Source organism: Antedon bifida, chromosome 5, assembly GCF_963402885.1.
Source record: "Antedon bifida chromosome 5, ecAntBifi1.1, whole genome shotgun sequence".
In the NCBI taxonomy this organism is placed as follows: domain Eukaryota; kingdom Metazoa; phylum Echinodermata; class Crinoidea; order Comatulida; family Antedonidae; genus Antedon; species Antedon bifida.
This window is the reverse complement of record NC_136230.1, coordinates 31203850-31218651: the sequence shown is the minus strand read 5'-3', so window position 1 is coordinate 31218651 and position 14802 is coordinate 31203850. Positions and strand designations below refer to the sequence as shown.

General features: G+C 33.7%; 1 protein-coding gene across 1 annotated transcript; it reads left to right on the top strand.

Moving 5' to 3' along the window:
- Positions 1 to 233: 233 nt before the first annotated feature.
- LOC144842056 (von Willebrand factor A domain-containing protein 3B-like) lies at positions 234 to 14726 on the top strand. Its single transcript, XM_078698408.1, has 30 exons — positions 234 to 322; positions 877 to 947; positions 1672 to 1917; positions 2697 to 2794; positions 3118 to 3368; positions 3688 to 3847; positions 4134 to 4303; positions 4520 to 4734; positions 5003 to 5199; positions 5396 to 5550; positions 5713 to 5851; positions 5952 to 6182; positions 6330 to 6664; positions 6809 to 7032; positions 7254 to 7364; positions 7622 to 7836; positions 7984 to 8156; positions 8385 to 8745; positions 9504 to 9654; positions 9999 to 10123; positions 10499 to 10633; positions 10846 to 10943; positions 11068 to 11216; positions 11332 to 11963; positions 12105 to 12242; positions 12353 to 12527; positions 12648 to 12769; positions 12972 to 13230; positions 13513 to 13747; positions 14223 to 14726. Exons 2-30 carry the CDS (start codon positions 896 to 898, stop codon positions 14335 to 14337), a joined length of 5667 nt encoding a protein of 1888 aa, XP_078554534.1. The 5' UTR covers positions 234 to 322; positions 877 to 895; the 3' UTR covers positions 14338 to 14726.
- Positions 14727 to 14802: the final 76 nt, after the last annotated feature.

Here is a 14802-nt window from a genome sequence, read left to right as displayed (position 1 = left end):
AATCTGAAATAATTATTTTTTATTAAAATTATGAACGTAATATTATGTATTTTGAAAAGTATTTATAATTAAATTTAAATGTGAACAATTAATTTTATTAACGTTTTTGTGTGTGAACGAGGACTTAATACTGATCAAAAAATGAAGCGATTTGATTGGTTTATTTTACGTCATCAACCCTGGCAACTGAGACCAAAACAAAAACGATATGAAAATAAAATTCACGGTGCTGAGTGTGAAGCATTAAGTACCTGTACTTAGCCGGTAGATAATGGGGTTTCTTTAAATAGAACACCTTGCTCAGTTATGAGTTCACATTTAGGTAAGCATAAGTATCATTAGTAAGTCTATTATTTAAGAAAACATAGTTATTAAAGTATAACGGGTCGTACAATCATAGACAACACTAACGACGTTTTTTAGGCCTACATACTTACTTAGTCTTTTAGTCAGTACTACTTTGCATGGGGAAATACTGTGCAAAGCAACCGGAGGCATACTGTAAAAGGCCCATATAGACTTTTTTTTATATGGGCCTACATGTAGTTAAGCCTACAGTAGTAATATATAGACTTCCCGTATAGGATCCTCAATGTTTTGTCTTAAATATTGATGGGCACATGAAAAATGGTTGAATTTGTAAATAAACATTTTTCAGAATCATAACAGGAATGTCATACATTCATAAATCTGCATATGTTGCGTTCAAATGAAGATGTTAATTGGTTGCAGAAGTATCAGCAGTAAAATGTGAAAAAACATTGTGTAAAATTTAAAATATAACACATGTACATTCATTGAATATTCTACATTGTAACAAATATCTTTATCAATTTTCATTTTATATTATTATATTGGTGTAACTGCTCATTTTAGGATATAAAAACTAATTGCAATGTACGAGATAGACCGTGACCAAGTTTACTTTCCTCTTTCTGACCAGCATAGTAAGTTGTTTGAAGTGGTGAATGAAGGAGCACCAACACATAATAATCAACTAACTTACTAATTTCTAACTTATCTCAGTATTTCTCTTTTGATGCAGAAATTATCATCTAAAATTAGAATTTACTTTAACCCAAAAATTGTTTCGCTACCAGAAGCACAGCTTAAGTACTAATGTGTATTTATGATGGTATAAATTTAAAATAATAACTATTTATCTCTCTTTTTTTTATTTTAAAAATTAAAACAGTGATCTGGTAGAAGTGTAGCGAAATCTTTCTAAAGAGTACTAGCTTTTCTTACTAATTGTTTTATCACATTTTCAGCAATTTCTTTTTGCACTTTCTGAATTGTTTATCTCCTTACTAATAAGTCACTCATCATCATACATTCCAGTTTTTTTTTCATTCTCAAATTATTCTCTAACTAACATAATCAAATCATTTAAACAAAATAACTGACGAATTTCTTTCTAGCTGTTAATACCATTTTGATTTTGTTTCTGCTTATTTTATTTGTATATCCATTGAGATCTGCAGCCACTGATACCCACACATGTCATATTTTCAGTAATTTTAAATTAATAATGAATATGTACAGTAATACACTAAAGTTCTGTATTTGTGTTGCTGTTTCAAATTTTAATATCATTTTTAAAATTGCACATACAATAAATTCATATTCAATTAATATTTCTGTTAATATTTCAAAATTTCGTTCCTATAGGACCCAAATTTGACCTACCAAAGTTGCCGATCTCCGGAGTTACAAATGGTTCGAAATCTGATATTAATATTTCAGTTGAAGATATACAGTCATACGTAAAACAAAAACCAACAAAGAAAAAGGTATGGGAGCCTGATGTGTCCTCCTTGATATCATCAAAGAAATGGCTAGCTACATACGGCTTGAAGAAAAACAGGTTGAACCTTGGCCAGATATTGTCCTCCATTGGATTTAAACATTTTGATGGTAAGTTCACATATGAAAATTTATCCAAATGATTATATTTTTGGCAAATGATAAGGGCAGGAAAGGGCAACCGAGAAATCCAGGAAGCTAGTGAGAGATCCGCTTAATGTCCATGGCAACGATTTCAGTATGGTAAGGAGGATTGTGAAGACAGGACAACTTTGAAAGTGAAATACATTACTTTGATATACTTTATATCACAACAACATACTGTATAAAGGAAAGTAGTGGAGAGAGTAGTGGTTAATCCCCCAACCCCAAATGAGACTTTGTTATCTATCCTGTAATTGGCTAATTTCTCAATGTTGGATGCGTATGAAATTGTTTTAAAAATCAGACAATCTTTTAAAAGATTGTATGTTTGATGACACATACTGTAGCCTCTTGAAATGAATGTGTACGGTGAATGGTTGGCTAGCAACATCATGTCACTACCATCAGACATCCATTGTCTGCACACGTACTGTATGCTGTATTCTGTATAAAGTCTATTTTCTGATGTTCATTATTTGTTTAAGCCAACTTGTTGGTGATAATATTAGTTTGCTGGTTTTAGATTGTTTGTATAATCTGTTTTTGATGATGATAAAGCTATTATAATAACCTATTTGAAATTGAACACGCTGAATACAGTGCATGTTCTCCATTTTAATCTAAACAGTAAAGTGAAAACTACAAATGATTTAAATCATTATTTATCAATAAAATAATTATATGTATATTAATATTTTAGACAACATGCAGTATATACATTTATTTTTTACCTCTATTTTTTCAAGATTTTGATCAAGCCTTAAAGAAGCCTGTTTGTTCTCGTTATGGTGAAGGACTTTTCTCACGATATCCACGAAGAGATGGTACAGTTTACAATGTTAATGTAAGAAAATTGAAAAAAATATATAATTCAAAACATTTATAGACAATTGACCATATAATGAAAAAATGAGAGCGACTCGAAGTCATGATTCGACATTTCAATCTTTATTTGATTACCTTCAGGAATGAATATTTACAAATGTAAGTGGGAGTTCACGCTTTAGCATCAATCAATCAATCGTTCCATTTTGAAAGTGGCATTCCAACGATCATTGCTCATAGTACTGTCAAAAAGAAAATCAGAATAAGTGAGTTTTTAGCATGTGTATTGCATTGAAGTAAACTTTTTTTATTAAAACTAAAAAAGGATTGTTAAAATTTCAGTTGAATGTTGGCAAAGAGAAGATCAAACAGATTGAAAACAGTCTACTTCAAGCAATTTTACTTTACAAGAAACGAATTGAGTGGTTGACAACCGAAAGTAGACGATTCTTTGGTGTAATTGAAGAGAGATGTATATCAATTGTTATTGACATTAAAACTCATTCACCGGGACTGTTTGAACACTGTCGTAATGCTATTGTTAAAGTCATTGAGGAGCAAGGGTCACAGGTGGCCAAACTTAATCTTATAAGGTAAACTTGCCTTTCAGACTTATAAGTTCTGAACAGCAATTTTCAAATGAAGATATAAGATACAACAGTACTCATTCTTTATAAGTGTATATTCTCCAAAACTCTTAGAATTTGTATAATGTACAGCATTTTAAAACATTTAAAAAAATCGATATTGACTCTAGGAATGACAACAATACAGTAGATGACATTTTACAGTATGCATGATAAATGGTTGTAGCCATTTATTTACTCAAAGTGAATTGCTATTTTTATCTGTATTTGGTTGCAACTATTCTTTCAGTTAAAGTGTTAATTTGATACTTTGATCTTGTTTCAGAGCTGCTGAAGATCAAGTGTCATTCCAACCCTATGCTGTGCCAATGTCCTCAGAGAGCTTGAATAGTGCCATTGACTGGTTGCTGGATCTTGACAAAGTTGCAACTACTACACAGAACAGTGCCTTGGAAGGAGTTGTAAAAGCTTTCAATGATGAAAATGTAAATGGATTTTATTTGTTGTTTCTTCTCAAATGTCAAAGATAACCATCATAAGTGATTTTATTCACTATTTTTCTCAAAGGTGGCAACCCCGTTCAAAAGACAAACATAAACACAAGATGCTCTCTCTAGATACACAAAGTCTATAATGTCATTGGGAATGGAGTATAGTTTTTGTCAATATAATTGATAATTTACTGGATGAGATGTGTCAATCCTATATCAAATAAGACCTCTGCTAGTAATACTACTGTTGTACCAACAATCCTGTTGTAATTCATTTCAGATTGAGGCTGTTTACCTCTTCTCTGAAGGTAGTTCTGCTAAAACAAACACGGAGCTGTTCTTACAGAAGATGAAGGGTGCTCCTATACCAGTTAACACTGTAGCTTTCAACAGTACAGACTCAACTACCATTAAGTTTCTAAGACAAGCTGCTGAGCTCACTGCTGGCAGGTAAGGCCACATCTATCACCTAACCTTTTTATAATATGGTAGATTGGTAGTTAGTAGTTCATACAAGATAAAAATACTTACTTTTTGTACCTGGTCTGGACTTTTGAACTGGTTTTTTGTTTTCAATTTTAAATAGTCGTTAAAAACAAATTGGGTCTGGGAGAATTTCTATTAAAAGCAAATCTTATTGATTTTTAATTATTATTTTTCTTCAAGATTCCATGCATTTGCTTTTAATAAACTGGATGCAGATGTTGTAGGCACAAGTGGATATACACTAGACAGCCATATTAAGCTGGGTGGAATACCTCCTGGAGCTGGAACAAGAGAAGATGTTGTGCTGTTATGGAGTGAGCTTGAAGAGGCACGTAACATTCTGGCTGATCTGCAATCTTTACTAACAGACTCATCTGTTGATAGTAATAAACCAGGTATGTCACCAGCATTTAACCTTCTCTCTCGACCTTTTATGGGCCCTTACCTCACCATGACAAAATGACAATTCTTTCTCCACCCTACTGTATCAATGAATTTCTTTGTTTTCTCCAGTTTTTCCATTCAGATATTCTTATTCAGTTTTCCTTCGCATTAAATAATGCAAAATTATGTACAAAGCAATGAATGAAAGGTTTATACCAACTATACAAAGAACAACCTAAATATTTGAATTTATAAATATATTTCATTTATTTAATACAGAGACTCCAGCAATCGCTCCATCTCCATCTGATGTGAAACGAAGTGAACAGAACATGGGATCTAGAGAGTGGCTTCAGAGCCATGGTTTAAAGTCTCGCAAACTTGGCCTCTATGATGCACTTGGGCTTGTGTCATTCAAACACTGCGATGGAGTTGTCAACCTGCAACGCCCTCCTAATGATGAATACACTGATGCTGTAAGTAATGTTTAAACTGTGCTACATTTAATCTAAACAGTGCAAAACTGGCTTCTTTGTCAGTTTCTCAATGTTGTCAGCAAATTACAATCACTTCTTCAATAACTTTGTCATGTAAATCATTATATAGAAATTCAATACTATATTGAAGTTGTCTGTATGTTGTTAATAAATCTGTTTGATACATTATTTTCAGGACACAAGAAACAAACTTGTAAATGCCAAGTACTGCAACCAGTTCTGCCATTTTAAGTGGAAGGATGGCACAGTGAAACATGTACATGTGACAGCAGAAGTTCACCGCACGTTTGAAAAGAAAATGACTGTGGCTGTCAATGACTTTCAGAGAAGGTATAAACAAAATTAACTTTAATGTCAAACTTACTGTACTAATAAATTAACTTTGATTTTGTGAATGATGACTGTAACTTGTCTAAAATCTTATTATTTTAAAGCCTACAGAAAGTTATATCTAGTTGTAGGCCAACCCTTATCAAATGTTGAATTTTACAGGATCGACTGGCTTCAGCAGGGTAGTCGTGAGTTGTTTGGTACCATCATAGAGGAGCAAGTTTATATCTTGATAGACACATCCAACTCAATGGAGAACCATCTCAACTTAGTAAAAGACAGATTGTATCGTCTAATGCAGGTATTTAAAGATTGTTTTTTATGTTAACAAAAGATTTTAAAAATCCAGTTTATTTTTATTGTGTTTACTGTATTTAAAATATTGTTTTTTTTTTCTTTAGGAACAACTTCGACACAAAATGAAATTCAATCTGACACAGTTTGGGAGTAAAGCTCATTCTTGGCGAGACCGTATGTTGGATGTGAATGAGGACAGTCTCCAAAGTGCATGGCAGTGGGTTCGAGGGTTAAATGTGACAGGGTCAACGAACACCTTAGCTGCATTGAAGATTGCTCTGTCTGACCCAGGAACACAAGCTGTGTATCTTTTGACAGATGGAAGGCCAGACCATGTAAGTAGGAAATGAAAGGTGCTTGGATTGGATATACTAAATATCTATACTATAAGAGAGAGTGTTTGTACGTTGTTCCTTATACAATGTGTATCATTCAATACATGGAGTATCAAAATTAATCCATTTATAATGCTTTTTTTGCAGCCAACCAAATCTATTTTAGCTCAAGTGCAATTACAAAATTCCATTCCAATTCATGCAATATCATTTAACTGCAACGATGTAGAAGCGAACGAATTCCTGTCACAGTTAGCGGCAGACACCGGTGGACGTTACCACTACTACTCAGAGAACATGGGGGAACGAATTGGGCCTGCACCATTTGAAAGTGAGGACATAAGTCTGTTAAAGGAGGAGATCAAGAAAGGAAAGGATGATGTAAAGAAGTTAGCTGAACTACGTGCTCAGTGCGCTCTGCTAGATTGGGGGAACTCAAATAATCAGTCTCAAGGATGTGGCCGAAATCATAATGGAAAAAGGTGAACATTTTTATGTTTTTTTTTTTGGGTTGTCAACAGATTCTAAATTCATCTTTTTTCTTGATAACTGCTAATAGTAAATTCTAATATTTTTCTAGAACAACTTATTTTTTCCCTAACCACATTTTTATTATATTCCTCTAGATCATCTAGACCAATGTCCGGGAAAGGAAGGACATTGTCACTGAGCTCCTCAAATGAATTCCATCTTACAAGACCAGCTTCGTCTCAAGGTTTTCAACAACGACCCACATCAGCTCTTAGTCATAGGTCATCAGGTGGCCATGAAAGATGTAGAACATCTACGTACCCTCCTCGACCAACTTTACACTCTAAGAAATCTAATTTGTCCAAGCCTAATATTGCATGTAAGTGGAAACTGAATATTACTGTATAGTGTGTACTTGCTTGATAGCTTTATTCCTGGGCAAGGGTCCTCAATCCTCTTTTAAAAGATTCCACAGAGACAACTGCATGCTTTACTGTACAGCATTCAAGTTGTCAATGACTCAATTGCCAAAAAAATAGGTAGGTTTTTCCATCTTGCTCTGCTTGTTCCTCTCATTTTATGTTTGTTTTTCCTTTTCAGATCATACTAAAACAAGTCTATTAAGAATAACAGGACAAAAAGATTGGGTGTTGCCAGAAACAAAAGAGTTAATGGACAACCAATGGGAGAGATACACTGATGTACTTAGAAGTAAGTTGATTGAAATACAGAAATTGATCATTTAATCCAGAATAAAATGGCTTACTATGTTGCACCATCTACAGGGATAATAATATCTAATTCAATCAGGAATGGAATCAAAAAATACTTAAAATTTAGTTTAGTTTAGTTTGAATGTGCAACTTTTTTTATGAATTTTGTTCAATAATCTTCAAACTTTGGACAAAGTCAATTGAAAACCTGTAATACAGAAATAAGAATATGATTGGGTGTTTTTTTTTTGACAGAAGCAGGAATTGAACGACCAGAACCTGTAAAGAAAGAGAAGAAGACAAAGAAGAAGAGTTCTCTTGAGATGTCTTCAAGACAGTGGCTAAAAAAGCATGGTCTTTCTGCTAAAAAACTGACAATTATAGATGCTTTAGGCCCAACGATGATACGACAAAGGTCAAAATACATCCCAATCTTAGACAAGCATGTCATCTCAAAGGTTTTTGATGAGGTTAGTTAAATAGACTTTGTGATAATTTCTTTCTTTTGCTCTGCAGAGGTTCTTATTTCCAAACCTGAATTGAATCTTCTTCACTTGGCACAATTCTAACCTCTGAATTATTAATATAATTTTGTATTCTTTTGTGTGTTTTTAAAGGTGATTCCACTTGCTCATACTACTGGCAGTAATCGACATGAAGTTCAGCTAATCAACCCCAGTGCAGTGGATCTTGGATCGTATGAAGACAAACTACAAAAAGCCATCGTGGAGTATATGATGAGATTGGACAAGGTTGTTTGGAGAGCTCTACCACAAGAAGAAAAAGACAAGTAAGTTATATACTGTATTATACTGTACTCTGACATTTTTGGTGGTGAGTAACTGTAGAGGAGTGTGCCCATATATGTCATATCACTACCATATTTGGGCATACATCACCACATATATGGGCACATCAATTTTTGTTGTCGAACTAGTTTGATAGTGTAGGCAGAGCTTTAGACTATACAAATACCTGATACTTGATGATGTTTTAATTCTAAAATGTTTTTTTATAGATTTGATTCGGATATACCAGTCTCCTTCATAGAAAATCGACGGGACTGTTTGGAGGCACTTGACCGAATTGGTTGGCCAATCAAAGAACAGGATATCATCCTTTTAGAAGAAGAGATTGAAAAAGCTCACCGCTATCTTCAGCAGAGTGAAGATCTACGAAATGCTGTGAAGGAAAGTAATGGAAAAACTCCCAAAGTCGCAGAGAGTACACCTCGAGAAGATGATTCGCCTCGTACAAGATTTTCTGATAATGTTGAATCAGACGATGATGCTGCGTCAAGGAAGAGTAATGCGTCAAGGAGGAGTGATGTGTCGAGGAGGAGCGATGCGTCAAGGAGGAGTGATGCTCTAAGTTATGAGGTAGATGAGAATGATGGTGGTGTTAGCTTGCGAGATTCGGATTAACTTTATAAAATAATTGTTATGATGATAATTGCTAACATTATATTTTAAAAGATTGAAAGGAAAAAGTTATGATTTCATAGTCTGAACATACCCTAAGTTAGTGCTATTATTTTTTTAGAAAGTTGAAAAATGTAAATAGATTGAAACAAACAATGCTAGATTAACCAAAAATGTATGTATTTGACAAATTTAGGTGGAGATTTTATAAATTGGTGTATTCTTATTAAAAAAATTTAATGTACTGTGGGAATGAATTTTAATATGTATTATTCCATACATTAGGGCTTATTTACTGTATTTCTATATGAATATAATGAACAATTGAACTTTTAATTGTATTTTTAGCTGCAAACTCACAAATAAACTGAAAAAAACTTGCATGAATGTACACTAGCTTTCTTTGTTGTTTTACGTTTTCTTCTAAGAGTTTTGTTTGAGCTGGTTTGTTTGCTATTTCACTGCTTTCTATGTAGGCCTATGCATTTTCTTTAACATTCTTGTTTCTTTACTATTTTCAGCTGTTTATTTTTATTTCAAAATGGTTATTAAATGTGGACTTTGGCAAAGCTAGCAGCCAAATAAAATGCAAAGTTCTGTCTATATCTTTGATGTATTAAGAAATAAACAAATTCTTACGACATATAGCATGCATCTCTTCTACATATATTCTATCTTCTTTATCTCTTACAAATCTTTTGTTGTCTTCTATTTAGGGCCTCAATGCTTTGGTTACTGGTAGCCACAAAACTACTGATAAACCACTTAAGAAGGCTCTTAGTAAGAAACGAGTTCGCTGTGTCTTAGACAAAATGAAAGGAATGCATGTGATAGCACGGAGTGATGAGAACGGATTCTATTATAAAGGTAAACCGGTTATGAAGGAGATTAATTGATGAGTTTCATTGATGATTAAAAAAAAGAAATCACAGCCTGATATGTGACACCTTTGACTTGACACTGTACCATGACACTGTACCAGTACCATGATGCTGAAGCCTACCATGACACATCTGTACGATGATGCTAAACACGTCTACCATGACACTACTGTTCCTTGATAAATGATATGTAACAATTTCAATGCATTTTTGTAATTAATGTTTCAAAGTATATGTAGATGCTTTCTCCCAAGCCATAGACTCAATAAATGTAAATTAAATGAAATATTTTTACCATAAAAATGAAATATTATTTTATAAATCTAATAGGCACTGTTGTGGATGTTCCAAATGCACGCCATATTGATGTCCAGTTCTACGATACAACTCAGCGTTTAGTACCATCACGTTTTGTTATTCCTATGAGTGGCGCCAGGCCTTGCCCCTACCTCAGGGTAAGTTGATATACAATTGATATACAGTAGTCCCAAGGCTTGATTATTCTTTTGAAATCGACCTAGGAAACATGACATCACAAGTTTTTTCCCCATAGGGAGAATGGAATTTGTGATCTCCAGTCAGAGACTGGAATACCCTTTCATACTCCACAACTGCGACCACTTTCACTAAAACCTTCTCTAAGCTGATCTCTAAGTTTGACCAAGGGTCGCTTTAGTTTGACTAGCTCTTCCCTCTTCAACCTCTATCTACACATTGAGTGATACTCCAGAATCAAGATCAATTGGTGGTAATCTGGTAGCACTAACCCAGTTTGTTACAAGATGGTCTGTACTCACTTGTAATCTAAACAAACTTTACTTATTTCACAGGTGGCAGATTATGTATTGGTGAAAACTGGGAAAGTGCCCTACCAATGTTGGGTACCAGGAATGGTTCAAATCACACCGATTCATGAAGCGAAACAAGCAAAATTCTACACCATAATTAAGTTCAACAACAAAGTAGTAAGTTTGTGAATTTATCTAAAAGGTTTTTATAACATTTCCATATTTGGACGGAAATTCAATTAAACAAAACTGAAGAGTGTACTGTGGTACTGAATGTTGCGTAGTACAAAAAAGACAAACACCTAATATTATTTGATATTGAAACAAGAGCCACTTTGGTTACAAACCAAAAAAAATAATTATTTTAATAAAATATTGTTTTGTTTCAGGTAAATGTCCAACGAAACTCGATTGTGAAAATCACTAAGTCCCGCTACAACTTTGCTCTACGGTTTATTTGGGATTTACAAGGAGTCGATTTCCAAAAGTAAAACACCTTTTGTTGCACTACTTATAACATTTAATGTCATACAAATAACAATCAGTGAGAATTGTATACTACTATACCGAGTTATTCGTTATTTATAAACTTTAAATTATTTCACTTTTAGTCTTCACTCTACAATACATGAGGAGAATAAAGCAACAAAAGAGGAAGAAAAGCCAAAACATCATAAAAAGAAAAAGGACAAAGATAGAGGCAGAGAGCGACACAGACGAAGAAAGAAAAAGAAAAAAGATAAAGAGAAGGAAAAGAAAGGTTAGGCCCTATTGTGTTTGGTGTTTCCAGTTATGTTTATTGGTGAAAAGATTGTCCCAAAAGGTTGGGTTGTATAAATATCATTTTATATAAACTATTATTTTCTATTTTTCAGGTGTAAAATTTGATAGGTCATCTAGTAGATCTCAGTCCAGGTCCAGATCGAGATCCAGAGAATCAGACAATAAACAGAACAAATACTCTAGTGCAGCTTCTGATCACTCAAGATCATCCAGTAATGAAAGATCTTCAAAGAGAACACAATCTCGGTCTAGTTCCAGATCATCAAAAAGTTCACATTCAAGATCAACTCAAAGGTCAGGTTCCCACTCACCTAACAGGTCAGGCTCATCTGATCGGTCACGTTCATCCAAAAGGTCAGATTCAAATTCATCAGAAAGAGCACGTTCAAATTCTTCAAAGAGATCAGGGTCACATTCTTCTCACAAATCAGAGGCATCTCATGTTTCTAAATCATCATCCAGGTCTTGTTCACCACCTGACTCAAACCATTCATCAAGATCAGCATCTCCAGATCCTGAACAAACTCAGAAAAATGAGAATGATTCCAAGAATGATGGCAGTAAGAGTGAAGATTCTAGTGCTGGATCCTCTGCTGGTGAAGATGAACCTGATATGGCAACCTCACAGTTAAGTGGAGAATCTCTGAAAGAGTTCCTTCACAAACTTGAAGAGCTTCAAGATCAGTTGAACCAACAGCAAACAGATCACTTCAGGTCTCAAGAGGTCAGTACAATTCAATTTTCCTAAAGTTTATCATTACAACAATATTCATATAGCCCATCTTGAGTAGCCCTTGCATGTAAACCTTTCCTTAACCACAATTGCCGAAAACTTTCCTTTAAAATCTCCCTGTACATTTTTCAGGAATTACGTGAGGAACTTAAACACACTGTTGAGAAGATAAATGAAGTACAAAAGGGTTATGACAGCCACCATGCAGAGCTACAAGACAAACACAAAAAATTACAGGACAAACAACAAGAACTCCTAGACAATCATCAGGTATGGTCTGTTTTAGACATAGTACTTACAGTATACCCTCCTAATAAAGTGCTCACTGCTAATCATGAAATATACAATTTTATGTATTCTGTTTTTGTTATCTTTTTAAGGATTTCTTCACCAAGAAAGCACCGACACACGAACAAAGTACCCAATCAGAAGAAGCCCAGCCAGGTACTGATGAGAGTGAAAATGACTCAATCATAAAAGAAGAATTTGACGATAAAATAGAAGATGGTGAAGAGGTGCTTGCACGCTGGCCAGTTGATGGATGGTTTTACAGAGGTTAGTAAAATGGAAATGTAATTTGAGCTTTTATGACAATCACTCAAATTTTAAAAGTATAATTTTAAACTCTGACTACTAGCAAGCAGATATTCAACACATTATCTTTATTTTTTGTAGGAACAATTGAAGAACAAGCAGAAGATGGTCAATACTTTATAACAGATAATGTTGGAGCAATTGAGAAAGCTGATAGAAAACATATATTTACAGATAAAGAAGATTCAGAGATTATTATACAGGTGATAATATAGCTGATTCACTATAAAACACAAATGTGAAGCTCTGTCTAGTTTGACAAAAAAAGTATTATGAGCCCAAATATAGTATTGATATGATGTCATCATGTCCATATATGGGCACGATTCATATATGGGCAATAATTCATACATAAAATGTCTTAGTATTATTGTGGTAATAAATACATTTTATTTTATATTTTAGGCTGGAGATTATATAATTGGTCTACATCCTGACTACCCTTTCCGTTACGCACCAGGACGTATTACCCGCTCGTTCCCAGATCTCTGGTGTCAAGTTTTATTCTATGATGATGAAGAAGCTAAAGTGCCCAGAGAAGAGCTTTACAAAATAAATGACCAACTATACGAGGAGTTAGTAGCTTACATTATGAATTGTGAGACGTCATTGATTGGATCGGCTGTGGTGGCAAGAAATGATGGAGATGGCATGTACCATTTAGGTAAGATGCGATAGAAAGAGAAACCATCTAAAAAGATGGTAATGAGATTTACAAATATTCATGAAATGATGAAGATGGCAATAGAAAGAGAACAAAATTTGATTGTAATGGGATTTTCAAAATTCCATGGAATATTGTAGTTCAGCATAAAATGAAAACCTATGAATTTCTTCAATTAAAAATTCAATTTTCCAATATGTATTTAATTATAAACATTGACATTGGGATAATTTCGTGCAATGCTAAATATAAAAGAAACGGTTCACATCATTTTTCTTACAGCATCCATCAAAGAAAGAATTGGCCAAACTTTCCAATTTCATCTACAATGGGCAAATGGTGAAGAAAGTTCCCAGTACACAAAACATATATACGGTTCTTTCACTCGCCGACAGAGACTAGCTCTAGGAGATCATGTTCTTGCGGTTGCCAATGCCGTGTCCATCATATACTTGCCTGGAAAGATAGTGGGAACAAACGATGGATATATTATTGTGAAATTCTGCAATGGGACAAGGTAAATTGTTGCTGTATATTGTCTTGTTGAATGTGTGCTTATTGTAATTATAAATAGATTCTAAATAAACACAAACAAAACCAACATAAGTTTCATCAGGGAAGATTAATTTCACTCTTCCCTGGTTTCAGAAATCAATGCTTCCAGGAGAGGTGTATATAAGTAGTTTGTTATGTGTACCTCAGTTAATTTATATAGTTCATATTTATGTCATACACATAATAACCATGGAACTTGTGGTATAATGGTTATGATGCTCACCATGTCAGCAAAAGGTCACAGGTTCAAGTCCTGCTGGATGCAATCTATCACACGATCATTTTATGGGAATACTGTTGTGAATTATGCTACATGGAGCCATTGTAACTGTTATAATACCATGTATTATCTTTGTTCAAATACTATCTTGTAACTTCACAGATAATTGTATAATGTGTATATTATGATAAATGTTTTATCCTTTTGCTTCTTGTAGCTCGAATCATGTGGATCCTCAACAGTGCTTTTGGTTATCTGAAGACTATTATGATAATGTCGCCCAATTCTTTGCTCAGCAAACTTCAAGAAGAGATGATGAAATTCGATTTTAATAAATTATTGCTGTTTGTAACATTAATGAGTGCATAGAACAACTTAAATATACTAAAGATAAATGTAACAAAATTATTCCAAAATATCTGTAAAAAATGTTTTCAATATGTATTTAATATAGGAAATGTAATTTCTTGTAGGCCCAGGCCTAATTATTTAAGATACAATTGATATGGAGATTTTACTTCAGTGACTATTGGTATATAGGCCTAGAATGAATAGGTAGCTAAATGCACAGTGCTGTCAGTACGTAGCTCAGTTGATGGACATTTCTGCTAATAACATGTTAGTGTCACATGATGTTATAGATTGGTTGAGAAGTTAACTATAATTACTATTTAATTATAAACTATGTTAGCATATAAGGTGTAATAAATAACGTTCTTTTGGATGATTTTTTTCAAATTAAATTAACATTTTAAATTTGTTTAAACATATTATAGTTATTCATCAAATTTTTGAAC

Bases quoted from the DNA above. Each gene is read 5' to 3' on its own strand.
- LOC144842056 (XM_078698408.1), top strand. From the start codon at position 896: ATGTACGAGATAGACCGTGACCAAGTTTACTTTCCTCTTTCTGACCAG. The intron at 10,634-10,845 runs GTAAGTTTGTGA...GTTTTGTTTCAG, and splicing joins TTAAGTTCAACAACAAAGTA to GTAAATGTCCAACGAAACTC. The intron at 10,944-11,067 runs GTAAAACACCTT...TTTCACTTTTAG, and splicing joins CAAGGAGTCGATTTCCAAAA to TCTTCACTCTACAATACATG.